This window comes from Loa loa (genome assembly GCF_000183805.2).
Source record: "Loa loa unplaced genomic scaffold supercont3.38, whole genome shotgun sequence".
In the NCBI taxonomy this organism is placed as follows: Eukaryota; Metazoa; Nematoda; class Chromadorea; order Rhabditida; family Onchocercidae; genus Loa; species Loa loa.
In genome coordinates, this window is record NW_018108218.1 from 77,809 (window position 1) to 103,814 (window position 26,006).

Sequence of the window (26,006 nt, forward strand, 5' to 3'; positions counted from 1 at the left end):
ATATATATATATATATATATATATATAAAGAATTAGGGAGTTTTGTAAACTCCATCGGGGTTATCATGGAGGTATGGCTAGCCTTTGGCATTGTCCACTGTGTAGGTAAAGTGATATCATTGTTCATGGTGTAGAGATACTGAGATGTTTTTGTGCTATGCTGTCCACTGTTAGCTTATATCCTCTTCATTGTTTTAATTTTAAAGATTTCGTCACCCCATCTGTTGGATATTGCAGAAATCTTATTTGAACATAGCTTTGTTTCAGTAACCCGACATTCCTAATTCAAGGAGACCAACGCCTGCAGAAAGAGGTTTCTTCGTTTTACTTCTGCTTCTTGTTCTCAGTGCAATAGGTTCTTCGGGATTCTTGACAATCAGGATGATTGTCATTAGTTGTTGGTATAACTAAGGAAGCATTAGGTTGGATGGAATTAACTGGACGTATTACCTTATAATCGTCAAAATTGGCATACGTCAGTGGTCTAGTGTTTAAGATACCTTCTTTCTCCACAATTAAAGTTATGAATTCCTTTCCCCATAGTAGCTTCGTTCCGATGGCCTTTCTCATAGTTCTTTTTGTCATTGCAATCAGTCGTTCATAGATTCCTTCACTCCAGGGTGCTCTTGGAGTTATGTTCTCCCAAATCACCTTTTCCACCAAGAATTCCATTAGTTTTATGTGCTGTTCCTTTATGGTTTTAAAGACTAATTGGAATTGACCCGCGTTATCACTTAAGACTCGCTCTGCATATCCCCGCCGGGATGTGAATCTTAATACGTGGAGGGAAGTTTCCGCAGATAAATTGTTATTTCTAAATGTATTACTCTCGTGGTAAAGCATATGAATAAGGCAATCCATCTTTCGAGTATTCCGTTCTGTTTTGATTGAGAGAGGACCTAGGTAGTTCAAATCAACACTTGCAAAGGCTCTTATCGACTGACTCTGTTTCTGGCAGGTTCGGCATGATGGGCGACTTGAATGGTTTCGCTGACCATCGTTTACAACCGGTGTAGTTGTTGATAATACGTAACTTCAGTTCGGCCTTTTGGTATCCAGAATTCACGTCTCAGTTCTGAGAGTGTATGTGCGGTTCCGGCATAATACTATGCCTCATGCTGTTACCGTATTGAAAGCTCGGTAGCTGCATTATGTCTTGGTAAATAAACTGGATATTTGCTTTGTTCATCCAATTCCGAATTTTCTAGGCGGCTTTGTGATTTCCATAATTTGTCCTCGTCGTAGTATAAGAAGTTCCATTTCTCTCTCTCTCCGGTAATCGTTTCTGTTTGTGCTTGTTTAATGATCACCCACTCAGCTAATTTACGATCTTCAACTGTTAGTCGTTTGTTTGGGTCCTTGGTCCTTGTGCCGATAACGAATTTAACCATGACAATTTTCCTTTTATCGTCCTTTTAATAAATTTAAGGACCTAAGTAGTCGTTTTTACCAATTTCAATCACTTGCTAAATCGGTTTGCGTCGGTGATCCAGAAGTTTGTGTTCTTGATTTTTCGAGTCATGACTTGTGCAATGATTCGTCCTTCTGTTTCGTCTTCGTACTCTTTCATGGTCTGATATTCCCATTGAAGCTATATAGTTTCGGTTCTTTTAATCATTGTGGTTCTTTCCACCATAATTCATACTGCTTAAGTTTTCCTGAGGAAGCCCTTTTGTACCGACATCATAACAGGGTTATACTCACTTGGGATATATCGAAATGAAATCTTTGCTTTCCGTATCTCTTCTACCCGATTCTGTACGAATCTTGGCAACAATTTCGAATGATTTCCTATCCAATTTAGTGCACATTCGGGTCCAACCGAAGGGTTATTGGACACCCGTTTAGTTCCAATTGCTGCGTGACGAACTTTACTGCTCGTATACTAATAAGTATTGCAAGCATTTCCAATCGAGATATGCTCATTCCTTTAATTGGAGCCAGTTTAGATTTGGCGAAAATCAATGATGTTTTCTCCCGTATAGCACTGATGTTTAGAATTTTTATCGCTGTTGCATCTGTTACGTTTGAAGCCTCCTGAAGACATGAATTTGCATTCGTTTCGTAGAGTTTATGGCCACCTTGGTATTTTGATTACATCTGCTGCCCACTTCTTGGTGAAAGACTTCTACATTTTCTCGTCCTCTTTTTTAGAATTTCATCCCGAGTTTTATTCCTTCTCCATGAGCTTTGAAAAAATAATTGGAGTAGTATCATCGCGGGAACTAGAAATCCTAGAGGATAATACTGAGAAGCCACAAATCGTAGAATGCTTCGTTTTATGATCTCCTGCTCATTTCATGCTCTAAATGTCACCCTAATTATGTCTTTGTCATGTATCCAAATGATGCCGGGGATTTTCGTTGGCCTTCACTGACTCGGTTTTGCTCAGCTATCCCCTTATTGAAGTTTTTGTCGTTAGAAATTCCCGAATATTCATTGCTGCTTCCTTTAAAATATTCTTCACTTCATGGTTTTTCTCCAGCGCTTCTCTCGTCCCTCTAGCTGACAATATGACGTTGTCCACGTACAAATTTTTCCTGATCTCCAACGCAGTCTTACTACCATTAGTTCCTAAACTGGTGATTCAGTTTGCAGAAAGCAAAAAGGGTGATACGATTACTCCAAAGGGGACTCTTCTGAAGAGATAGCACTTTATATTGTCTTTAGTAACTGGCTTTCCAATATCCTTTACCCAGAGAAATCTGGTACAGTTTCTGTCAGCTGTATGCAATTCTAGTTGTAAAAATGCCTTCTCCACGTCTGGAAGAATGACGTTTTTCATTATTCGAAAGCGGAGTATTCCGAACCAAATCAGGGAGCATTACAGGTCCACGATATAGAACATCATTTAGGCTTTTCGTACTTTTAAGATATGCCGAAGCATCGTGAACAATTCTGAGCTCGTCGTTTTATCTGGAGTTATAATTTCGTGGTGTGGTAAATCGTGATTGACGCCTTCTTGATCCATTTCGGGATGAACTTCGATGATTTCCATTTCAAGTTAATCTGGAATAGTTTCGTCGTATTGTGTGAACAATATTTCATTATTCTCTAGTCGTTTGATTAATATGAGGCGCCCGACGCAGAATCCACAATGACTTCTTAATTTTTCCTGATTCTTCCCATGGTCATCTGACTTGATATCTCCCTTTCTGTTTGACAGTACTCCTACTGCATTGTTTTAGAGCTTGCCCGTTGTCATTTTTATCGGGTTGATCCTGAATGCTCATGAGTTCCAAAAACGATTAATGTCGTGGTCCTTATTTACTTTAGTCCCGCACATTACGACAGTCCCGACTGATATTGCATTCATGCTGCCAGTATTATTTGTGTATCCAGCTCCGTTCAGTATTGATCCCACCTTTGTCTGGAACAGGAAAAATCCTGATTCCAGCCATTGCGTTTTGCTCCATTCAATGAATTTATCCATATAATCCGTGCCGACAAATATATCAGATTGTTTCCAGTAACTTTTTAAGCCTAGATAGCTGATCATACTTTGTCAATGATGATATATCCTTTTCACTTACCTGCTCCACTTGCAATTTATTTGCTAGATAATCCTTAATATGCACTTCACAAGTGATCTCTTTCTCCAATATCTTTATGCCAATCTTCGCCATTGTGGAGTAGTAATTCTTCGGTAATTTGTCGCTGAAGCGATGCTTATTCCTTCCGTAATTCCTTTCAAACTTAGTCGATCCGCTAAACCCTTTGAAACGAATGACAGCTGCGCGCCTTGGTCAAATAGTATTAGTGCTTGTGTTTCTATCCCCGGAGTTTCGGGATTGACTACGCTAACTTCTTTACACAGTACTAAAATTCTTCTTTCTTGTGGATCCTTTTGACCATTCACTAAATTAGTTGTGTACATTGTTTTCACTTTTTCCTTACTTATTTGTTCGTCTGAATAGCGTTCGTATTATGTTTATTATACAACTTTTATTTGTTTGGGCCCTTGCAGTGGAAGCATCATGCCATTTTCATTCTACAGTTGCTTGCGGTATGGCCCAATTTCATGCATTTTAGACAAGCTCTAATTTCACTCAAACGCTCTAGCCGTTGGTTCAAGGTTGAATAGTTTTGACATTTGTCATCTCAATGATCTTTATTGTTGAAGATACAAGATCTTGTTGGGGTGATTTCATTTTTGAATTGTCCGTCACTTCGGAACTGTCGATTTATGGTAGGTCGAGTTGGCTTCTTCTTGATTTTATCAGGAGGATTTTGGTTTTGCGCCACAACTTTCCTCAACTTCATTAACTCTCTCAAGAACTGTCTCAATTTGCTTACTGACCAAAACTTCCAGTCTTTGCTCATGAACTTCAATCAGAACATGGTTTGGTAAATTTCTTTCGAAATTTGCAAATTTGTATTTCTAAATTTTCTCCCAACTCCTGCAATTGTCTGAGTAATCTCTCTGTATTTTCGATTGTTGTTTTCCAATCACGATCATTTTTTTTGACTGGGAAAATATCGTTGTAAAATAAACTTGTAATAGTACACGTATTACCGTATTTTTCTATCAGTATCTCTCGAATAAGACTGTAATTCTCTGGCGCAATCTCGGCGCAATCTCGCAATCTCCTAACTGCTTGTAGTGCTTCACCTCTTAAACATGAAATGATAATTGAGCTTCTGGATGTCTGGAAGGTCCTGGTTATGTACCGTTGCTTCAAAGCCGCTCCATAATGCTCTCCAGTTTCGGGGATTCCCACCAAACACTGACAGTTGCAGTTGAGGTAGTTCGACAGTTGCTCTCTGAACTACTCGAACATTTGCCTCGCTTTCTTATTGTGACAGTTCGTTTGAGATTACTCAACTCTCTTGAAGTTGCCACTCTTCCATCCCCTGACTTTTTTTATCTGGTTTAATATTTCTTGATCATGTTCTGTCATTTCTGCGTACTTTCTATTTTCTGCCTCCTGTTGTTGGGAAGAGACCGTTTGAATAAAATCCATTCTTTGTTGATGCGTTCCAACATTTCCTGGTGTACTTCAGTCCTTCCTATTATTTCTTTGATAGTTCCTTTTCGTGCTTCATAATGTTCGCATAACTCTTCGTGAATTGTTTGTCAAATGATCTCAGATCCAGTTCTTTCACTTCATTAAAAACTTTGATTAGCTTCCTCTTCGCCGGGTTTGCGCTTTGTATTATCGTTAATGACATTGTTTTCCGGCTCGTGGCACATAAAATTTGTTGGGGAAGTTATTCTGTTGAACTCGTTCCTCAGCGATATAGATTTATTCGGGATGTAGTATTGTTCTTGCACAATATTATTAGTTGACAAGAAAAAGGATATAAAATATGTATGTATATTACACAATGAATTGGTAAGCAGTGATAAATTAGTTATACAAAAAAGCAAGTATTATGATCAACTAACAAACTCCTTGTTCGTTGCCTTCAAAAAAAGTAATTGAATACCGCTTAGTTGATGGGTATGGGTCGTTAAAATGGGAATATGTTACGGGAATATATTTGGCGAATAGAAGGATATCGTAGTTTGTTGCCCAATGATGCGGATATGTGAAGATGTCGTTGTTTGTGGTTCAGTCATGGAGGATGTGTGAAGAGGATTGTCTGCTTGATTCTAAAACTGCCTGGTTTGGGATTATATATATAATTAGAGAAGAGTTTTGTAAGCTCCATCAAGATAATCATGGAGGTATGGCTAAGCCTTTGGCATTTGTCCATTGTGTAGGTACAATGATATCATTGTCCATGGTGTAGAGATACTGAGATGTTTTATGCTGTCCATTGTTAGCTTATATCCTCTTCATTGCTTTAATTTTACTTACAAAACTTCGCCACCCCGTCTGTTGGATATTGTGGAAATTTTATTTGAACATAGCTTTGTTTTGGTAATCCGACAGTTTGCAGTCCAGTGAATGATTTGTTGATTACATTCAGGTCTTTAGAATGTCATTTCAGAGCTGATGACTTAACATTTTAGATGTTGATACAGTTGTTCCGGTTGTCTTTCACTCTGCAGTCAATGGCATTGGAATCTTCGTTTCGTTTTAGTGGTGCAAAACGTATAGCTATCCATAATTTGGTGGCAAAATATCTTAACTTCAGTAGTCAGCTGATGGCCATACCATCGCTTTGTCAACATGTTCAGCAGGTAACTTATTTTTTGAAGAGCTTGCACCAAAATCTTCGGAACGCTTCAGTTTATAATGGCATAAGACAAAACTGAGCGATTTTTGGTCTGATAAATCTGTGAATTAGTGGAAAGTTCAGTAAAAATATTTTTTAAATTAAAGGCATTCTATGTCTGATGAATTTGTGCTTTTCGTTTGTTTTCTAAATTGCTGAAGTGATATTCTTATGTGCTTGAGGCGTGGAGGGAGCGAGATGTGCAAGAATTTTGCTAAGAATATTATTTAGGACTAAAACGTTTGTGCATATTTTAAACTTAGGCACATGAAGTGAGTCACAAGGACGGTTATAACTTTGCATTTCCATCTCGAAATATTAAATTTAAAGTGGAAACTCAAAAAGTAATAGAATAAATCACTTGATTTAGATTGTAAAGCAACGGGCGTTACGAGCCCATCCGTTACTGAACGTTTTGCCAGAATTACAACCTGATAAAAAGAGTCCGAAAAAGGCGCCGCTTGCGTGTGATGACGATGAAGAACAAGCAGCACTTTGTCTTGAAGAAGATGCAACAATTCTTTTCGATATCGATGACGTCAGTGAAATGCTCAAGGTAGAAAAGTAGATATTTGAATTGTTTACAACAACTTTTTTACCTTTTAAGGTTTGCCTTTACCTGACTATACTTTGAAATTGCCTGTATTATTAACTGACTCGTGCTTGCATTATTTTAGGCCACTGGTAAAGATGTGAAGAACCTGACGGTTGCATTCGTTTCGAAGGGCGCAGCACTAGCGTCACTAATATCGGGTGACATGATGGCAAATAGAGACTGGCCATTCAGAGAAGTTGAAAAAATGCATAATGTTGATGGAACAGATAATAGTGGAATTGACGAAAATACAATTTCGGTTGATATAAGCATTGATTGGAGTCCATCAGAATCTATACAAACTTCACGGAAAAATACACTCTTTTCATCAACACGCGAAAGTAAGAATTTCCTCAAATGACGAAAGAATGATATAAGCACGGGGTCCTCTCGTGCTTCCTCTTTGCTTGTTAAGTTGTCATACAATTTGAAATATTATAGTAAAGACTTACTCAAAATACTGGTTTTGTATCGTTCGTTTGTTGTCATTTCTCCACTGGAATTATTTTCTTAATATTACATATTGCAGAATCCGATCTTCCCGCTACAACTGTTAATGAATTGCGTAAGAGAACGAATGCGCCAACTGATCCGAGCGAAGAAGAAAAAAGGGAACAGGTATACATCATTATTTGTGTGTTTCTTCCAAGTTTTTTTTTGTTATTGAAGCTTAACTTTCCCAGTGTCATATTAAGTACAGAAAGTTGGACGCATACTCATCTGTAAAAAAAACATAAGCAGCTCTGTAATAGCTAAGTTTTATTGTTTAAAGGAAATTGGACATACAACTGTTATTAATGCACTGGAAAAAATACTACTGCTGACTCGTATCGTATTCAAACTCAAATCTGATTCTAATATGGTTCTCTTACAGAAACGGACACAAAGAATTCTGGATAAGTTCCGCACCCAGGATTTCAATAAACTTGTGGAAGAAATACATCAGGAACATGAAGAAGTTGATTTATCGCGAACTGTGAAACGATTGCTTCAGCGAAATGACGATGCAAATCGTATGAACGAATGCGGATGTTACAGCAAACCGAAAAGTATCTTCGAACTCGAATTGCCTGAATTCTTTGTCTTTTAATATGACTTTAGAAAGTCTTAAATTTAAAGATTCTATGACGTAGATATAAAAATACAAGGACAATAAGTTACATCTTGTATCTCTCATATAAGTTGAATTTCTAGTTTCTTGTATAAGGAATCTCCACGTGGAACTATAAGACGTTACATGTAATTCTATATATAAATATAGCTGCTTAGCGGGAAAAGGAAAGCTGGCAATGAAGTCAACAATGAAAATAATCTAATCAGCTACCTTAACGCTTTAAATAAACCATGTACGCGGCAAGACGAACAATCCTTTATGGTCTGGATGAGGTAACTAAATTCAATTCAGTAAGCGGTTGCACACTACACTGTGGCATTTTAGTTTCAAATTTTGAAGAGCATTTCAATGGGGAAAACTGAAAGGACGCTAAACCTTTTTTTTGAACCTTTTAAACTATTACCAAATTACAGTTAGCTCTTTGACAATTTTTTGATGTGATTTAGTTATGAATGTATTGTGTATGTACCTTCTACAAGTTTCTCGTCATTCCTTTTCTGTCATTAATGCATTAATTCCAATTTTTATCTTCTTGTTTAATGTACATCTTGTACTCCGCTAGAAGATATAAATTATTACTGTTCATAGATGTTAAAATGATTACCTAAAAATCATTTCTTTTGGACTCTTTAAACAATACAAAGACTAGAAATGAAGCTGTGGTGGAAGATTCGAAACAAAGGTCAGAAATTTCCGTCATTGTGAGTTGTGCTACTTCTACACAATTAGTTTACAAAATTTTGGGAGGATTCCTCGGAATGACAATTCCATTTTCCTATCGTAAAGTCAAACTTTCAAACTACAAGGAGTTGGTGGTATTACTTCATCTTGAATTTGTTGTGAACAACATCGGTTCAGGTCAAAGACCGAGGCTTCATGTTATGATAGTAATTCTCTGCATTTCGAGTTCATCTTTTCATGTTAAACATCTACGGCAATGGATAAATGCCCGATAAACATACGGAAGTATAACCATAGCTGAATTAAGCAATACAGCTGAATTTCCAGTTTGTTGGAAAGACTGCAAGATAAACTTGTCTGAGCAGGGGAAACCACGAAGTCCCTTTCACTTGAAATGAGGGATTTGCTCTAAAAAAAAAAAAAAAAAGAACCAATCTGTTTGTTTGAAAGAAAAAACGAAAACAATAGGTGCAATGAGTTGGTCCACACACAATATTACGATCACTTTAACGCACTTACTAAATGTATGCCAACTCATCCTGATAATGCCCCGATCATTTAACCTTATCAAACGAGTGATGAGCAACTGCTGTGTATCCCATTACTGAATAGATTAACAATGCTTTTTTTTCAGAGACAGCACTCTTCTAATCATGGAGAGACGGAGATCTTCCTTTCCTGGGAATTCCCAAATCATCCCTTCACTTAAAAGTAGGTCATCCTCTTCCATTTCCACACCTTCCCGCTTTCCCATGGTACATCATTCGTCAATGGGATGTGTTAGTTGCATTCAATGTCAGGTTCGTTAATGGCATAGTTACAGCATGTGTAGATGGGTTACGCTAGTGGTACGGGTGGACGTGCGTACTTGTTTCTTTAAGATTCATTTAAGTATTGTATAAGTAGTATTATTCATAATGGGTATGTTGTTATCTTTGCATCCGTCTCTTCACTTTTTCTCCTATATGAAATTGATCCAAATGTGATCTGCAAAATCTAGCGGTTATTTTTTTTTTTTTTTTTTTTTTGGGAGTTCGTATTCCTAAGAGCGCAGTATGCAAATCAGTAGAAACTTCCGACGCATTATGGTATGCTCTTCAGACTTTAAAAAACAGTGTTGCAGGTCTTAAAAAATGAAGCCACATAGTTTTCAGATTTTGGGGAGTACAGAGTGCCAGAGAAAAAAGCTACGAGAATGAATGACTCAGCTGATGCAGCATCGAGCAATGTAGAATCGAGTCACAAGAACCAAGATGTAAGTGACGAAAAGAATCTCGTCGTTTCATTCATTCAATTCTTACGTCAACGTATTTCACGTGAACAATGTACAACTGATCAGGTCGAAGGGATTGAAGGTTGTTGTTCTTGTATTTCATTGTATTTTATGATTCAGTGATTCAGCTGTTGGCATGATCAAAACAAGAAGCAGCTTCACAACAAAACCTATGAAAGCCTATACAGGAATCGTTGTGTTCATTATGTAGTTTCATTTCTGTAATCTTAAAGTTGTAACATTGACAGTTAGCTCCTGATATCTACTTGATTTATTAACTGCCATTCGGTTAATACGTCTCAGAAGTTATTGTAAACTTGAGAGAATTAATGTTTATGGCGTGTCGTAGATTCAATTAAACTTATAAGAAAAATCTTTTTCAGTGGCTGTTCAATGCCTTGAAACAGCATTTGAGATCACTGATTCCAGTTACTTGTTCCAACCATCGAAACCTCTTTTGGATATCTTCGTTGCAGCTGAGGGTCTTCCTGCCGTATGCTTTATTTTTAAATCAATTAACAATCGCGAAAAAAGAATCATCAGGACTTAGTATTATTCAGCTCAATTCATCTTCCATCTCCATGCTAGTCTTTGTGGTTACACCTCTGAAAACGAATGCTTTTAATTGCCTGAGCTAAGTTCTTTGGATGCAAATGCAGAAAAATCAAAAAAAAAAAAAAAGAAGCGACACAATGAATTTTTAGGGAGTTGGTGATTTCCCGAAACCAACTGCGGAAGAAATCAAAATTGCGAATAATTTAAAAGAAGAAGGGAATACTTTGATGAAATCTTCGCAGTTTGAAGATGCTCTTTTAAAATACAATGAAGCTATCAAACTGAATAAAGATCCGGCTTACTTCTGCAATCGGTAGGTCTAGAAATGATGCTGTAATTCATTTTCCTTTCATATAGATGAAAAAATGTGGTTCATTAATGTTCTGGTTGAGGTCAACATAATGAGAAATTTCCTAAATGTTTAAGGGGAAAAAACTTCGAAGGAAGGGAAACATTAAAATTTTTAGGCATTTTTTCTGATTTAGATTTTAGAAAGCATGCCATAGATTGACAGTTCCCATGTTTTTTGCCAGTCTCCTGATCGAATTATATTTCATGTTTATGATGCATTTCAGAGCAGCAGCTTACTGTCGGCTAGAACAATATGATCTGGCGATACAAGACTGTCGTGCTGCACTGGCCTTGGATCCAAAATATAGCAAAGCTTACGGACGAATGGGGTGAAAATATAGTATGATCCATCAAGCCATCGTCTTTTGAATATAATCCAAACGTGAACAACTGGATGAAATGAAACTTTACTTAATTTTTTTAGGTTGGCACTCTCCTGCCAGAATCGTTATGAGCAAGCTGTAGAAGCATATAAAAAAGCATTAGAATTGGATCCAGAGCAAGAAAGCTACAAAAACAATCTGAAAATTGCGGAAGATAAACTGAAAGAGCTGGAAGAATCATTCAGGCAGGGACAAGGTCCTGGGGTAGGTTCTGCCGTCCTCTTCCAAGTGTTTAGTTCATAGCTGGTAAATTTCACAAGATTTTGTTTCATTTCAGTTGTTTGGTTCTCAGATGCCTGACATGACTGCACTGCTGAATAATCCAGCAATGATGAACATGGCCAGACAGCTGATGTCTGACCCGAACATCCAGAATATGATGTCGCAAATGATGACTGGTATTCTGGGAAATGGATCAAATGCTGGAGTTTCTAATCTTATTGAAGCCGGCCAGCAGGTTGTTTCCGTTTATAGTGAGTGCAAAAGAATTACTGGTTTTTAAGATTAAACTAAAGTAAACAGGCTTTTCTAACCGATTTGGGATGTCATTTTTATTGCGGAAATTGCGGTGTTTTTATTGCGGTACGTATTACTGTTCCTAATCGCTTTCAGTTAGCCCAGCAGATGCAGAGTGCTAATCCAGATTTGGTTGAACAGTTAAGGCAACAGTTTCAGGGCCAAGGTGGTTTATCGTTTGCATTTATTTAATAATGGACTGCTTGCTATCGATTGCTAGCCTCGTTTTCCTTTACATAACTTTTAGACAACGTTTCGTTTTTAATGTTTGGACGTAAAACGCAGATATCATTTTCAATATCAAAACCTTTGAATAAATTATCAGCAAATTTATTTCTTAGGAGGTCCTAGCAATGAAAGCGATAGGAATGGACCGCATGAAAATGGTACGCAGCCTCCGCAGTAATTTGTTGAGGTAATTTTATTTCGCAGGATTGTCTGTTTCTTCGATATTTATGTTCGCCGATCATATGTTATGATTGTGGGTTATCAATAGCTTTTTTACAACTCTTACACCTCTATATGGTGAGCCGTGTGGCCATTGTTGGAAACTGCCAGAAGTTAACATGAAGTTTTGTTCCAAAATGAGACAAATACATTTTCTCTCTCCGATACTAGCTATACATTTTTCTTAATTTTAAGTCGGCGGTTTCCTATTTAATGGGTTTTGAATTTTTTCGGACATGGATATTTTCTTATAATAAAATCTATGAAAGTCTGTGAAGAAGAACTGATTCCGATATAATTCTTTTGTTATCATAAATTGCGAAATCAAAACGAGGGGTAAGAGAATCAGATCGTAATTTTGGAAATTCGGCATATCGCATAATTCTTGGAGTATGCCTTTCTGAAGGAGCCAGATGAAAGATTATTTGGTGTGAAATTTTACGGCGTAAAGAGCTGAGCTGATGTTATCCTGTCCATTCTGTTTCCAACAGAGGTCAAAGAACACAAGACAGTGGTCTGGCCGCTTCGTTCTGTTTCCTTTAGTTTCTAGGATAGAAACTTTCAAGTTAAATTAGGGGAATAAGTTGTCATATTCTCCACATGTGGTTTGTTTTTCTTTATTCAGCAAATAACCCTTTGCACGCAGGAATCTTTGAGGCACTGTAATGCTTTGTCACTGAACTTCGGACGTCCGCTGAAATCAGCATATGATATCCATTCAAGGTCGGGACAAAACTGCGCCAGCAAATAGATTGACTTATCGGTACATGACGTTGCACGTATTCGCACTTCCTTTAAGCAACACTTCCTGAAATATAGTTTGGGGCTGCACCCATCTAATTACCTGATACTAGAGGGCTTTTGTAACTCAAAACTTGAAGCTTTTGGGAGGGAATTCAATAGGATGGGGCATATCTTTAATTTTAATGAATACAAATTCTTATCTAAGTATAAAGCAAAAGTAGAAATTTTCCGTATCTAATTTTGGAGTTAATTTTACATCTTAGGAAAACATTTTTTGGGCCTGTAAACTGTAAAAAGCAGATGAATTTGTAATAGAATTTATGAGCTAAACAAAGTCACCGCGCCAGTGCAGCAAGTCCTTCGTCGGTGACATATTTACAACCATTCAAATTAATATTCTTCAAATCCATGCAGTTATCTGCTAGCAGCGCCAGGAAACGATCATCGACACATGGAATATGCGATACTTCCAAGTCCTAGAATATCAAATCGAAAAATTTTTTCAGAGGGATAGCAACGACCCATTTTTGCTAGTGGCGCTGTTTTTATGGCACTGCTAAATATTAAATTTCATTTTTCTTTTCTAAATTTAAACTATTTGAAACAATCTATAATGTGTTTAAAACCAAACGGAAAGGCAGAGCTTGAAGCGAGACAGGAAATACTAGAATAGTTACTAGATTTGATCTACATGTAGTCCGTGTAAATTTGGAGAGAGGTCAAGAAATTTAAAATTTTGTGTACTGTGATTGAATGTGCGCCACGTGCAATCGCGAACAGAGATCTGTAAGTTGTTCGAAGGCGGCACAATTTCAGCGATCGCAATCTGGAACCTGGCGAATGGACTCCACCTGGAATAGGGATGAAGTTCGGCATAAATTTTGGACAAAACTGTTGGGTGACAAGGAGGGAAACTGGAACTAAAAAGTTCAAAAATATGCCTAGTTTGTTAAACTCGAACTCAGTTCCACTGTCCAAAATTGACAGCCAGAAAATTTGGGGGAATCAAAATACAAACCAGCGAAAAACAACCGCAGTAGCTTGTTATTGATGTGTTTTACATCAAGTGCCAAATGACTTAAATTTGGTAGGCACTGCGTTATCAAACTGAAGACGCCATCAATAATCGTTGGCAACGATATCTAAAAACTGGTAGAGAAAAGGTTCTTTTCCGCAAAGGTTTCCGAAATTCAGAAGACATTAAAGAATTTGGGAATTCAGGATCGAAAAGCTTAGAAACAGAACGAAGTACTGCTAACTATATACATGGTAGCGGTTGTTTCCCTTGGGAATTCAAAATTAAAAAATTCTATCTCAAAATCATATGGTATTTGGGAAATTAAAGGTTTACATGGAGTCGCGTTATTTTGCCTCCAATATAAGGTAAGGTGGAACGTAAGAATGTATTAGCATCTTCTACACATCGCTGAAAATGAATAATTAAGTGGAAACCAATGAAAACTTAACAGTGCCTATAACAATCATGTCTTCAAAACCCTAAAGCTGGAATGGTGAAATGCTTCTGCAGCATATATAAAAATTACCATGTCATTTTTCTGCATAGCATTCAATTTGAACGAGGAAATAGCTGCTTTTTACGACTAAACTTTCAAAATCTCATGTTCCCATGAAAAAGAAAAGGAGCGGAAGGGAGATAAAGGATAGGGAACTAGTAGTGAAGCAATTAAATCATGGAAGTTTGTGTCCATTAGTAACCTGTACTGGGTTATTCTCAGACAACAGGGCAAAGATTTCGATAATAACTGGCCAATATGAAGCTAACAAAATTATTAAGTCCTTACCCAGCTTGGTTCCTTGCAGTTCATTTGTAAATGGACACTTGTCAGTTGAGGTAGCGTCTCCAAACGATCAATTAAACTATTTACATCCTCATCGCCGCATACCGACAACCGTATCCTACTTACCGTTGGTGGTAATAGAGGTAAAATGAAAAAATAATTTCCTGAAACAAGTGATGGTTTAATATATATCATGAATTACAACCCAACAGCAATGATTTCAAGAGATTTCATTGTTTTTAGGTAAGTATGGAAACAAGTACCTTAAAATTGGACACATAAATGAATATATTTGTATGGATAATAAGTAGATAAAATAAAACTTCCCACACAGCACCTGTTAAGCAAGAGCTTGATAAATATTAAGTGAATAGCTATGTATGCCGTGTTCATCAACCAATTATACAAAAAAAAAAAATACTAAAGAAGGATAAGAATAAGAAATCGAATGAATGCAGAGGTGAAAACAGAAGATCAAGGTAAATGAAACAAACCATGTAAATCAACATCACGCAGTCTTACACCAGCAATTCTGTATCCGGGCATTAACGCACGCTCTCTCTCTACCTAAATATAAAAAACGTTTTTAAAAAAACAAATATATACAAGCCACTTAATGACATAACTTTAATTTTGAGTTACCGGTCGAATAAATGTACACAAATTTTCAAGTAAATCCCTCAAAAGAATACTCCGAAAAAGCGACAAAGCGATAACTGTTTGATGTTTGGACAATTACGACTCAAATAAAATAGAGCAGAAGATGGGTCGACAACATTTGGTAAAAAATCTAGCTCCAGAACTGACAATTTATCTCCGAGATAGTGTGCGATATCATAAAGTGCTTGATCATTTAGACCTGAAATTTCGTCGACGAAATTCAGTCAGCAGCACAAAAACAATAATTAAAGAACAAAATTAAAGCGAACACTTATGAAGTGATATGTATCGACATGAAAGTATTAAGTTTCAAGATAATACTGGAAGTATATCTAAAACAAAATCCATAAGAACTATTTCTATTTTGATTATTAAAAGCACTAACCTCTGCAATTATTCAAATACAGACAATGAATATTACGATTTAAGTAAACGAGCTGGTAGATTCCATCGCTTTCGATCTGAATTGAAACTATGAAATTGACGGATTTTATTAAAGACTAGCAGACATACAAACGATATCCAAACTGTAAAATCTACCGGAAGGAAAAGAGTGTAGTAACATCTAAAGGAATGAGACCCCGCTTGTAAAGCGGATGGAGAAACAAATCTAGAGTGACCTGCTCCCAGACTTGCTCATTTTATGTTTTGCATAGTCTTCAAGAATCACCTAATCGACAAATTCATGAACTAATCATATCAAGCCCTCGGACAAATGCCTCCACACAGCATGATTAAACACGGTAAAGCGCAATAACTGCACTTTACAACGTACTGACTCAGACTCGTCATCTTGTCTTTCTTCATAGGGCTTGAGAAGACAAACCGCTGAGTTGTCGCGTAATACACAGTTTCTACACCACTACACCAATGTCAATTCCCCATGTTAGCAATTAAAAGTTGGAAGGAATCAGAGATCAAATTTAGATAGAAATGAAACGCCTACTGCAACAATTTTGATCAGTTTATTCGATACTCAAAGGCAAACCTTTGTGCAAGAGCTTAGGTCAACAGTGTATAAGGAATTGGATTTTATCAGTGATAAACCACTTGATGTAAGCTTCTTCAACGCCCTAAATTCTAATTTCTCGAGTTTTCGTTGTCCACTTGTTATTGCTTTAATGCCCTGAAATGGAATTCAGAAATCTGAAAATTGTTGTTGATGAAATGCTTTCTTAACATCCATTCTCTCTCTTCTATGTCTTCTCTTCATCTACAAAAATAACAAAATGTATCCAGCTGAAATCTAAATTCATGAAATCGGATTGAGATTTAACGAATTCCGAAGTTTTCAGGTAATAGCATTCCTACTAAGATGAATTGTGCCAATTTATTCACTGAGAATCTGCTAAATTCGAACTTGGAATGAAATTTAAGGAAATAGAGTCGTTAACTTATCAGTGATGTTTTGACAAAAAATGATTGCAATTTGTTGAAGTGCACGATTATGCGCTGCAATAGCTTCCAGAACACCGTCAGTCACTTGATCGCTTAGATAAAAGCGCAATTCGGTAAGATCCCTTCCAAATGAAGGGGATGATACAAGTTGAGCGCATTCTGACAGAAATAACTAAAAATGGTTCTGATTCATTCGAAATGATTTAATCGAGGAAAGACATACCAATCACTAAGGCATTCCTTGAATCGAAGAGTCGCATAGTGATTGCTAACCTCATTTCGTCTGATCTAATGATAAAAATAGCTTCCTGCCTAGATAAAAGAAAAAAAACAATTACTGTTGGAATCGCTCAAGTATCATTATGATCAGTTTTGGCGTAATGGGACAAAAATGATGGACACAAATATTTCAAGGCTTCTTGTGTTGAGTTTTTTAAGAGGTGCAAAGAGGCAACATATTTAAATCCAAGGTTTAAATTCATCTCGAAGTTCCGAAATACGATTTTGAACATTTCCATTTCTATACCGATAAAATGTCCAGGGTCAAAATCTTTAGTAATTACAACTAAGCGTAGTGTAATACCTGATCATGTGAGCTGAAGAACTCGAGAAGACGTTGCTTGCAAGACGTGGGTAAATCGGCCAGATATCCATACAAGTTATGCTGGCACGCAGCCGCCAAACACATATTAAATAGAGACTTGACCATTTTTGAATCATAAAATGCAAGAATTTACTTCATAAAAAAGTGGTAATTCGAAAGATGCTAGTGCTACACCCTGTGTGAGTCGAGTTGTTGCTAGTTGATGCTGCTTCAAGATCTACTGGTATTGTTTATGTTATACTGTTTATGCTATAAATCATCTCAAATTGCCTGGACAATAAATTCTCCAGTTTTTATCACCTTTTTATTACCTCGCCTTCACATCTTACTCTTTCTTTTTTGCTTTAAAATTGTGTGAGAAAAAAAGTGGAGAGGAGAGGACATTTTGATATTTTAACATATTTTTCAGAAACATTCTACAAAATAAGTTGGACGACTAATGATTTGAGGTGTTTCCTGTCATGATCGTAACAAGAGAAACTCCTGGCTAAATAATACAAACAAGACCAATTAAATCAATGCGAATGCTGTGAAATACATGTAAGCCGTGAAAGAACTGGAAATGTTAAGGGGAAAAAGTATAAGGCCTTTTTGAAAACGAGAGAACAGATGAAGACGAAAGATTAGACAGAAGATAATCATAAATTGGAAAAACGAGACAGAAAGAAAAAGAAGGGCAGTTGGGAATGCAAAGAGCAGAATGAGGACAGTTTTCGTAAATATTGGACATATTTTCACTGAAGTAACCACCAGTAACATATATTTCACAAGACCATTAAGAACTAGGGCCAGCGGAAGTAACCCTGTAAATGTGAAAAGCCTATGAGTCATGATAACAATCGTCAGACAGTCACATCCTGGCTGAAAATGAACTAATAGATCTCTGTAGAAGATGGATGCGATGTACGTGAAACCACTTAACATTCTACGAGACCTTAAACATTATTCGACTCATTGGAGGAAGATGAGATGCTAGGGTTGGTAAAGGAAGACAACAGAGCTCATATGAAGCATAACTGTATAACATAGTATGTTTGCAAGGTTGTAAAAAAGAAAAAAAACAAGCACAACTATTGGGAATGTTTTGTAAAGATATAATAAGTTGCTAAGATTTTAAGAGGTTCTATCAGTTGGCTTGGCTTATGATTGATGTCTTGCTCTGCTTATCAGTGTTAGGAAGAGGGGAATAGAGCAGAGTTGCTTGTTAGGTATGAGAGAAAAATATTGATTGAAGTAATAGTAGTAATCATATCATCGTCTATGTACCATTAATTACTGATTTCTTTTTCTTTAAATGGAGACTTTTATCTTACTTAATTGATTGAGATAAGGAAAAACAGAAGATAGATCTGCTGGTTTTTGCGACGGCAAAAGAAACGTCTTTTTTACTTAGTAACAGCACTCTTAGTATTTGAGTCCTGAAAAGCGTTGAGAAAAGCTTTGGAAACTTACTAGCGTCGTCGGTGCTACACTATCCAGTGTGAGGAATACCTAACCTGAGGAACTATGCTGCAGCAAAAATTCCAAGAAGCTATAGTTTAGAGCAGAGTAGCGGTAGCAGCAGTGTAGTAACAGTGGCAGTAGCAGCGTTGGCCTAGTGTTCATCATTTGAGTTGGACATACGTGCAGAGCTCGAAACCACCAAGTCAACATTTATAAAGATAATTGATCAGTATGTTAAGATATCAGTTAGTACATATCCCTTCCGCATCCCAGTATCTCTACGATCTCTTCGTCCTGACAGTCTCTCTTCTCTTCCTACCAGTATATACATTTGTTAATTTAAATTTGAAAATTACGCTGCAATGAATGGGAAACTTCACGGGATGGATGATTGTGAGCAGTATTTTGGTAATACATTTTGTGGAACGACTGTACGTAATTCGTGAAGTCATGTGGGTAATGCACATTGTTAGGATGTTTGGCATGTGTGTTATGTAAGACACGAAATAACTAGAAGTGAGTGATGAAGTGGAGAGAAGGGTGATGTGAATTCGTATACAATCGTAATTTACAATAAGCTGCAGAAGAAAAATTCCGATTGTCCTCCATGTAAGCCATGATGACGCATTTCTCTGTATTTCATAACGTTCCGGTCGAGACATCTTACAATTCGTGACACGTTCACGTTAGCATCAGCACGCGAAATTTATGCGTTACAGAAATGAAAACTCGAAAGACGACATCGGAAGCGACAAAAGCATCGAAAAAAAGACAGCAACAAATAACTTTTGGGAATGGGAGGATAAGGGGTTTGCCCATTCAGACTGCTTCATCTTCGGGAACCATTGGGAACGATGATAATAGAAGCAGGAGGTAAATTAGCGATTTAAGCTTAATTAGTTTTACGCAAATAAAACTGAATTGAATTTGCAGGTATTCAGATTGCCCGAAAGTCAGAGCAACTTGTCATGGATGGGATGATATATTTGATGGAAATTCTGTTAAACAATAGTACTAGCAAAATGATATAATTTATACTATTATTTAATATTGTGGGTCAAGCGAAAATTAATTAACCCAGATTTGAGCGAATTTGTGTTGTGATTTTTGTTGGAAAATATTGTAAAGTGTAACCACTTCGTGCCTATGTCTAATTTTTTACACTTGTCAGGTCATTTCTACTGCGGTTCATACACTTTAGCTTTTTTTGTGGCGTAACTTTAGATACCTTCATCGTTTTTATTTATCAGTCTTCATCATTCAGGCTCCCAGCGGCGAAGAGAACTCGACTTAATTCACGAACTTCTACAGGCTTATCTGTCGTTGTGAGAAAAAGCGGAAAATTTTCGGCAAAAGTCAAGGAATATAAGCAGCAGAAAAGTTCTCCCTCTACATTTTCTCCAATCAAAACCAGAGGACTACACAAAAAACAGTGCCTGTTTCAGTTTTATTTTTGACATTTGAATTCATTGCTTGTGATTCAGCGGTCAGCTAATCTTGGGAATTACAGTCAGTATGCCGTAACACCTTTTAAAATGTATTGCTAATTTGAGGAAGTGATATTTTCGAATTCATTTCAGGTCACGAGGAACAGACCACTGTCGACTATGTAAAATAGGTGCTGATGGTTTTATGACATGTTCTGTTTGTGAAAGCAAATGTAAATTTTCCTATCAAAAGTCTTTTAATATAATTCTTTCACATTGGAGCTTTCATGCTGAGTACCTTTCCGGTCACTTTGAGTACAAAGGAAAACTTTTTAATGCTCTGGATCAATAGAGATACGAAATAAAGTCGGACATCTCCAGATACATTATTCTTTTAGTCAGACATGATTCCTAGCCTGAATATATTGTTTTCATAGCTCATTTTTCCTTATGAAGATCTGATGTGTAATTCTTAATGTGAATTCTTAAAATTTGTAGCCAACATCCAATTAGTACAATCCTGCCATGTAGAGGCTTCTATCCTTTGATTCCTTCAGACCACTTGGAATGTTTGGGGTATGCGCCAGAATCTGTACGTTTAGTGTCTGAAAAACGATTCTACACATGGCTTTGTCCAACATGTATATATTGTTACAATTGCAATGCGTTCATATATGACGTGAGTTTCTATATTTGAATGTAGAATACTTTTTATTGAGAAATTTTCTTTTTCATCAAAAAGTTTTAGAAAACGACTATTGACTGTGCATCCGAACAGTACAGACCAATAACGTCTTTATTCATAACTAATTTCTTGCTTTGCTTGGAAGTTTTTGGAGTTTTAACTTTTTCCAAAATTCACATATGAAATATTTTGAATTGGGACCTTCTTGTTTCTCTTCTTATTGCTACTGTCTTCTAAACCAACTAATTCAGTTTTGATGCTTTTATTTAAACTAAAGCAGATTATATAGTTTTTACGATTTTCAGCCGGAAAATGTGCAGTGTTTTGCATGCGATGCAGCTTTTCATGGAACTTGCAGACCAAGTTCTGGAGCATGGATGAATTCCAAGGATCCACTTTCAAATTGGTTCTGTTCAGAATGTAAACATATTTTGGATGTCGAAAATAAGTTAGTTTATAAGCATTCTTGAAAATTTCTTTCGTGCTATATAGTTTTTGAACTGACAAATCAATGAAACTTTTATGTATAGAATTCATCCAAAAACTCGACTATTTAATGTATAACTGACAAGAGAAATGCAATAGTACATTCACAGAGAAATGCCTCTGATTAGAGAATCGAAATATAGCTTTTGAAGTTTCAGTTTCTGATTAACAGTGTAACATCATGTGATTTCAATTCAGTTTCAAGTTCCTTATTTAATTTATACAAAGGAGTTGATCTTTCAAACACTATATTGATTTATCTTTGAATTGTTCCAGGAAATTTAAAATAATAAACACAGGATTAGGTTGTTTTTCAGATTTCGAGATAGAAAAAAAAAACTTGAAGGGCGATGAATAGCTGGTAAATCTTCCAAACTGTCAGTTAAAAGTAATGTTAACGATTCTGAAAACGAAGAAGTAGAAGGGATTGAAGAGATTGCTTTTCTTTGACTGACATTGACTAACTTTTGGATTTTTCAGTGAATCGTCAAATAGCTCCTCTTCATCAAATAGCTCTGTGCAAGAAAATGAATTAGCGAGGAGGAAGTCACATTCCTGGCACGTAAGGCGTGATTACACAGCAGCCTTTCTCTGGAAAACCAGGTTACAAGCTGAGCGAGATGCTGTATGTCTTTCATTGTGCCTTTTTTTTTTACAGCATATTGCAGTATTATATTTCCATGGCGGCTACTTTCTAAATTTGTGTTTTTACTAGAATTAAGTGATTAGAAAATGACATTGAACACTGTTATAAATTTATTCCTTTAGCGAAGAATTGTGCATTCATGAATTTCCAGATAAACGATCAGCTGAAAGATTCCTGTCATCGATATTTGAAGGATAAAGAACAAAAAGAAAAAAATCAAATAAGGCGACAAATTGAAAGAGAGAATTTTTCATTAAAGAAAAAAATAACTGCAAAAAACCCTAAGGTTACTTTTACTTCTTTTTTCCCTTCTTTGCATGGACTTTTGCTGGTGTTTGTTTTAAGACATTATTCGTTTTTGTTGTCATCATGTGCAAACACTATCATTTTTCCAAGTTCTTTGCACCATAACTTATTGAAATATCAAGTTCTTAAAGCATCATTTCTTGTGAAATCTCATTGTTTTCCCAGGTATACTGCCACATATTGAAATGTGACTCAAAACCTCGAAATAGATTCGCGTTAGTCGACCATCGGCATTGTTGAAAGAAATATTTTCATTTCTCATGAGTGGTAAAAAGTCAGTATCGTGTAAATTCGTTGTAGTTTTTTAGAAAGTAAAACGAAGCGATTCGGAAAATGAATCTGCTAGGCATATTAATATTGTTGATGGAATTAAAATTTCTAATAATGCCAAACGGGATGCTTCCGAGCAGTTAACAGAGCTTGAAAAACATAGAACGATGAAGGATAATTCAACTGCTTTTGACTATAATTTGTAAGTTCTTTATCTCGCATTTCATCTGCTAGCATTTTACGATACACAATGTTAGGTTTTGAAATTAACGACGAGATATCAAATAATTACGCCTTCTTTAAAAAATGAGATGAAGTTAACAAATTCTTAACTATTACCCAGAAGAAAAATGATTGCTAACCGTATCCGAACATTTGTGGTTGGTCAATTTTTATTTTTTAAAATGTTTCCTGCTGAGATGGAAACTCGAGTTCCTAACGCGTTTTCACTTTAGAATATGATTTATTACTATAGATACACGACTGCTAAAAAAGAATTTTTGGCATCTCAACCATCGGAAGATTTGAATGCTGATGAAGAAAGACCTCCTCAAGCACAGTGGATCCATTTCGGTCCCGAATGTTTATTGGCAATGTATCCGTCACCCTATCCAAAACGTATCGCGCAGTCATCCAATGTTTACTTATGTCGATTCTGTCTTATTGCTCTTGAAGATTCTACGCTATACGAAATACATGCGGTACTTCTCTATTCATTTCTTGCAAATTTATTCGTTTAACATTTGTTTGACGCCTGTATGCTAATTACTAATTATACTAATTATTTAAGATGAAGTTTACGCAGATCACATATCATTTTTATGAGTATTCCAAGTTTGGTCATTTTGTCTTTTACTATATTTACTGCTTTTGATGAAATGTCGCTTTTAAGGCTCACTGCGAATGGAAGCATCCACCAGGAAATGAAATTTATCGGGAAGGTAGACTGTCATTTTGGGAGATCGACGGCATCGATGAAATCGTTTGTCCATTCTTGTTAATTTTGGAAAGTCCTTGGAAGGAACTTGGAATTCGCCGTTGCCCTTTGCAGATCTAACATTTTGGTGCTATTTCAGGCATATTGTCGAAGACTATGTTTGCTTTCTAAGTTGTTTCTGTTTTCGAAAACTCTTCATCATGAGGTGGAAACGTTTCTATTTTATATCTTGACGGAATATACAGCTGAAGGTTATGTGCTGTTAGGCTATTTCTCAAAGGTTTGTTTTCATCGCTGTTTTTAAGGCCATGTGATAAATAATCATTGTTTGTTTCAAAAATGGTGTTTGTTCAAGGAGAAAAATCCGAGCAAAAACAACAACTTGAGCTGCTTATTGACGCTTCCATCATCACAGCGAACTGGATATGGCAAATTCCTCATTGATCTCAGTAATTTTTTGTTTTCACAAATCTTATTCAATGCGAACTGTATTTTATATCAATAAAAGTTCTTTTTTTCTTTTTAATATTTTGTCATAAATTTGTTTTTTGAAAATCTTTCCTAGGTTACAAACTTTCCCTGCGAGAGCGGAAAATCGGTGGACCTGAACATCCACTTTCCGATATGGGTTTAATCACATATCGAAGCTATTGGAAAGCAGTGATCATATGCTACATTCGAAAGCGACGACCAATGAACTCTTTCTCAATCAAAGGCATTAAATTTAGCTTCGTCAACATCGAACTAATATTAATAGGATTGTTAAAGTACCACTAATTTACTTCTTTATGTATACTTCAGTTTACAAATATTTCGGAAATATATGAGCTTTTTTTTACTTTAAAGGACTCAGTTTTGCAGAAATGAGCAATGAAACCGGCATACATTCATCAGATATCATTAATACAATGCTTGAAAATAAAATGCTGAAATATCGCGATGGAAACTACTTGATTAATAAAGTAAATTGTTTTTTATGGTTGCATTGTAGAATGGTTTTTCATTTTCTGCAAGATTACTTCGTTTAGGAGGACTCTTCTGTTTTCCTTGAAAATTAATTGTTTTTTATACTATTATTTTCATTGTGTTTGAAATTAAGATGCAGTTACTCCCACTTCTTTTCTGTACGTGGTCTTTTTTAATGTTTCCATATTTAATTAAATGACAAAAAACAATTTTATTTCTCAACTTGATTAATGGTATTTCTTTTGTTGCTTAATTTATTGATAAACAGAGTAGCTATCTGTTTTAGAGAAAAGCATTTGCAACACCGTTGCGTATTTTTCGCCGTCGAGTTGTGCATGATGAGAAACTTATTTGGGAACCTGAATTTGACGTCGAAGATGCGTTTAAAAAGATGGGAACATATGTTGATTAGTCAATGAATTCGGCGTTTGAACTACTGCTCATTCATCAAAAATTCCAAACCCAAACAATTTTACTTATTTTTTCACTCACAATAAATATTAATCGCTTCATTTCTCTCCTTTGTTATTCTTTTAATGAGACATAGTATCTCATCATTAATTTATTTTTTACTGCGTACTGCAATGTTCTGAATAAAGGTTTGCATCTCTTGTCTTTTGGAATTTTTCAAATAAAGTTGATTGGTTGTTCTAATGAGAGTTTACTTCTGTTTAATTTTTGCGCGTTTTATGGAACTTAAGGCAGGGACAAATTTTAAATTTTCAGAGGAATCTTGAGATTTTTTTCTGTCTATTGGGTGTTTGGCAACGAATTCAAGTAACTTTCTAATCACTTATCGGTTCAGTTTAATAGTCAAACTTAGTTCATTTTAACAGAAACATTTTTGCAATAAATATGTCAACGAAAATAAGCTCGAGCGAGTGGACAACTTGTATAGACAGAGTTCAAAGAGAAAATAAAGCATTATTCTACCTTGACACCTTTCTTAATTCACTGTCGATTTTGTCAGTTCGAGGTGCCTTTTTATTTTTTTCTATTTTCAAGTTTTTCCTATAAATTTATCCTTAATTCCTTTGATTTATCAAGTTTTTAATAAAGCTGTATTAGATGTTCATTATTTCTTATTTTAAATAGTTCCGAATTTCAGTTTAATACTAGAAGTATCGCCATTATATGAAAGATGTCGAGAATGATCGACTTGCCCTATGAATTAATTTTAATTATTCTAAACTATCTTCCGAGTCGTGAGTTATGGCAAAATGTACGCTTAACATGTCGGTTCTTTGCAACGATTATTGCTGATCACCTCATCAAATTGATCACTGCTGTAGTCATCCAACGATATTTATAACCATTTAGCAAACCATTAATAAACCCCAGGCTAGATGACAATTCGCAATAGACGACAATGACACTTTTATATGCTGCTTGTTTCAATCGAAGTGAAACTCGTTGTCTCCGTTCCAATTTCGAGAATTTGATCTACATGTAAATGCTTTTTCATGAGGATAGCGAAGGGTTTTCTTCACAGACTCATTATGCGTGCAAATAAAGTAAATAAGAAGCATGTGGAAGTGAAATTAGATTGGAAAAT

General features: G+C 36.0%; 6 protein-coding genes across 7 annotated transcripts in view; 5 read left to right on the plus strand and 1 right to left on the minus strand.

Moving 5' to 3' along the window:
* LOAG_05376 (hypothetical protein) overlaps positions 1-302 on the plus strand; it is a 5,586-nt gene extending 5,284 nt beyond the window's left edge. Inside the window, exon 14 of the mRNA XM_020446827.1 lies at positions 268-302. Within this exon, the coding sequence (XP_020302876.1) occupies positions 268-270 (3 nt within the window). The 3' untranslated portion in view covers positions 271-302. The remainder of the gene's footprint in view (positions 1-267) is intronic.
* Positions 303-5,927: 5,625 nt separating this feature from the next.
* Positions 5,928-8,171, plus strand: LOAG_03986 (hypothetical protein). The gene is made up of 5 exons (XM_003139523.2): positions 5,928-6,130; positions 6,536-6,721; positions 6,843-7,101; positions 7,290-7,378; positions 7,635-8,171. The coding sequence occupies exons 1-5, from the start codon at positions 5,960-5,962 to the stop codon at positions 7,848-7,850; spliced, it is 921 nt and encodes a 306-aa protein (XP_003139571.1). The 5' UTR covers positions 5,928-5,959; the 3' UTR covers positions 7,851-8,171.
* Positions 8,172-9,387: 1,216 nt separating this feature from the next.
* Positions 9,388-12,316, plus strand: LOAG_03987 (TPR Domain containing protein; the record flags this gene model as incomplete). The annotated part of the gene is made up of 9 exons (XM_003139524.2): positions 9,388-9,415; positions 9,710-9,910; positions 10,212-10,321; positions 10,533-10,696; positions 10,959-11,063; positions 11,159-11,321; positions 11,395-11,574; positions 11,730-11,799; positions 11,975-12,316. The coding sequence occupies 9 exons, from the start codon at positions 9,388-9,390 to the stop codon at positions 12,037-12,039; spliced, it is 1,086 nt and encodes a 361-aa protein (XP_003139572.1). The 3' UTR covers positions 12,040-12,316.
* A 366-nt stretch (positions 12,317-12,682) lies between these two features.
* On the minus strand, positions 12,683-17,506 carry LOAG_03988 (the record flags this gene model as incomplete). 2 transcript variants are annotated; one of them, XM_003139525.2, is made up of 12 exons in its annotated part: positions 12,702-12,888; positions 13,164-13,300; positions 13,569-13,675; positions 13,843-13,966; positions 14,176-14,250; positions 14,627-14,787; positions 15,118-15,190; positions 15,316-15,482; positions 15,669-15,744; positions 16,272-16,399; positions 16,697-16,853; positions 17,265-17,506. In XM_003139525.2, the coding sequence occupies 12 exons, from the start codon at positions 17,388-17,390 to the stop codon at positions 12,702-12,704; spliced, it is 1,518 nt and encodes a 505-aa protein (XP_003139573.1). The 2 variants fall into 2 exon arrangements, with proteins under 2 accessions (XP_020306687.1, XP_003139573.1); XM_020446471.1 differs by lacking the exon at positions 14,176-14,250 and having other exon boundaries at positions 12,683-12,888; positions 17,265-17,390.
* A 1,934-nt stretch (positions 17,507-19,440) lies between these two features.
* Positions 19,441-25,056, plus strand: LOAG_03989 (MOZ/SAS family protein). Its single transcript, XM_020446472.1, has 15 exons — positions 19,441-19,601; positions 19,993-20,160; positions 20,309-20,388; positions 20,713-20,834; positions 21,146-21,288; positions 21,807-21,951; positions 22,124-22,258; positions 22,587-22,750; positions 23,024-23,249; positions 23,441-23,530; positions 23,625-23,765; positions 23,841-23,934; positions 24,051-24,200; positions 24,347-24,447; positions 24,738-25,056. The coding sequence occupies exons 1-15, from the start codon at positions 19,450-19,452 to the stop codon at positions 24,861-24,863; spliced, it is 2,037 nt and encodes a 678-aa protein (XP_020303192.1). The 5' UTR covers positions 19,441-19,449; the 3' UTR covers positions 24,864-25,056.
* Positions 25,057-25,285: 229 nt separating this feature from the next.
* Positions 25,286-26,006, plus strand: part of LOAG_00544 (F-box domain-containing protein) — a 4,212-nt gene continuing 3,491 nt past the window's right edge. Inside the window, exon 1 of the mRNA XM_020445469.1 lies at positions 25,286-25,427. The gene's annotated coding sequence lies outside the window, so the exon portion shown is untranslated. The remainder of the gene's footprint in view (positions 25,428-26,006) is intronic.

What these genes read in the sequence shown, in the direction of transcription:
- LOAG_03986 (XM_003139523.2), top strand. Translation starts at nt 5,960, where the DNA reads ATGTTGATACAGTTGTTCCGGTTGTCTTTCACTCTGCAGTCAATGGCA. An exon ending in TTTGTCAACATGTTCAGCAG is followed by an intron (nt 6,131 to 6,535) that starts GTAACTTATTTT and finishes CACTTGATTTAG; the next exon opens with ATTGTAAAGCAACGGGCGTT. An exon ending in AAGAAGAAAAAAGGGAACAG is followed by an intron (nt 7,379 to 7,634) that starts GTATACATCATT and finishes GTTCTCTTACAG; the next exon opens with AAACGGACACAAAGAATTCT.
- LOAG_03989 (XM_020446472.1), top strand. Translation starts at nt 19,450, where the DNA reads ATGAAAACTCGAAAGACGACATCGGAAGCGACAAAAGCATCGAAAAAA. An exon ending in GATGATAATAGAAGCAGGAG is followed by an intron (nt 19,602 to 19,992) that starts GTAAATTAGCGA and finishes TTCATCATTCAG; the next exon opens with GCTCCCAGCGGCGAAGAGAA. An exon ending in TGTTAGGCTATTTCTCAAAG is followed by an intron (nt 23,766 to 23,840) that starts GTTTGTTTTCAT and finishes TGTTTGTTCAAG; the next exon opens with GAGAAAAATCCGAGCAAAAA.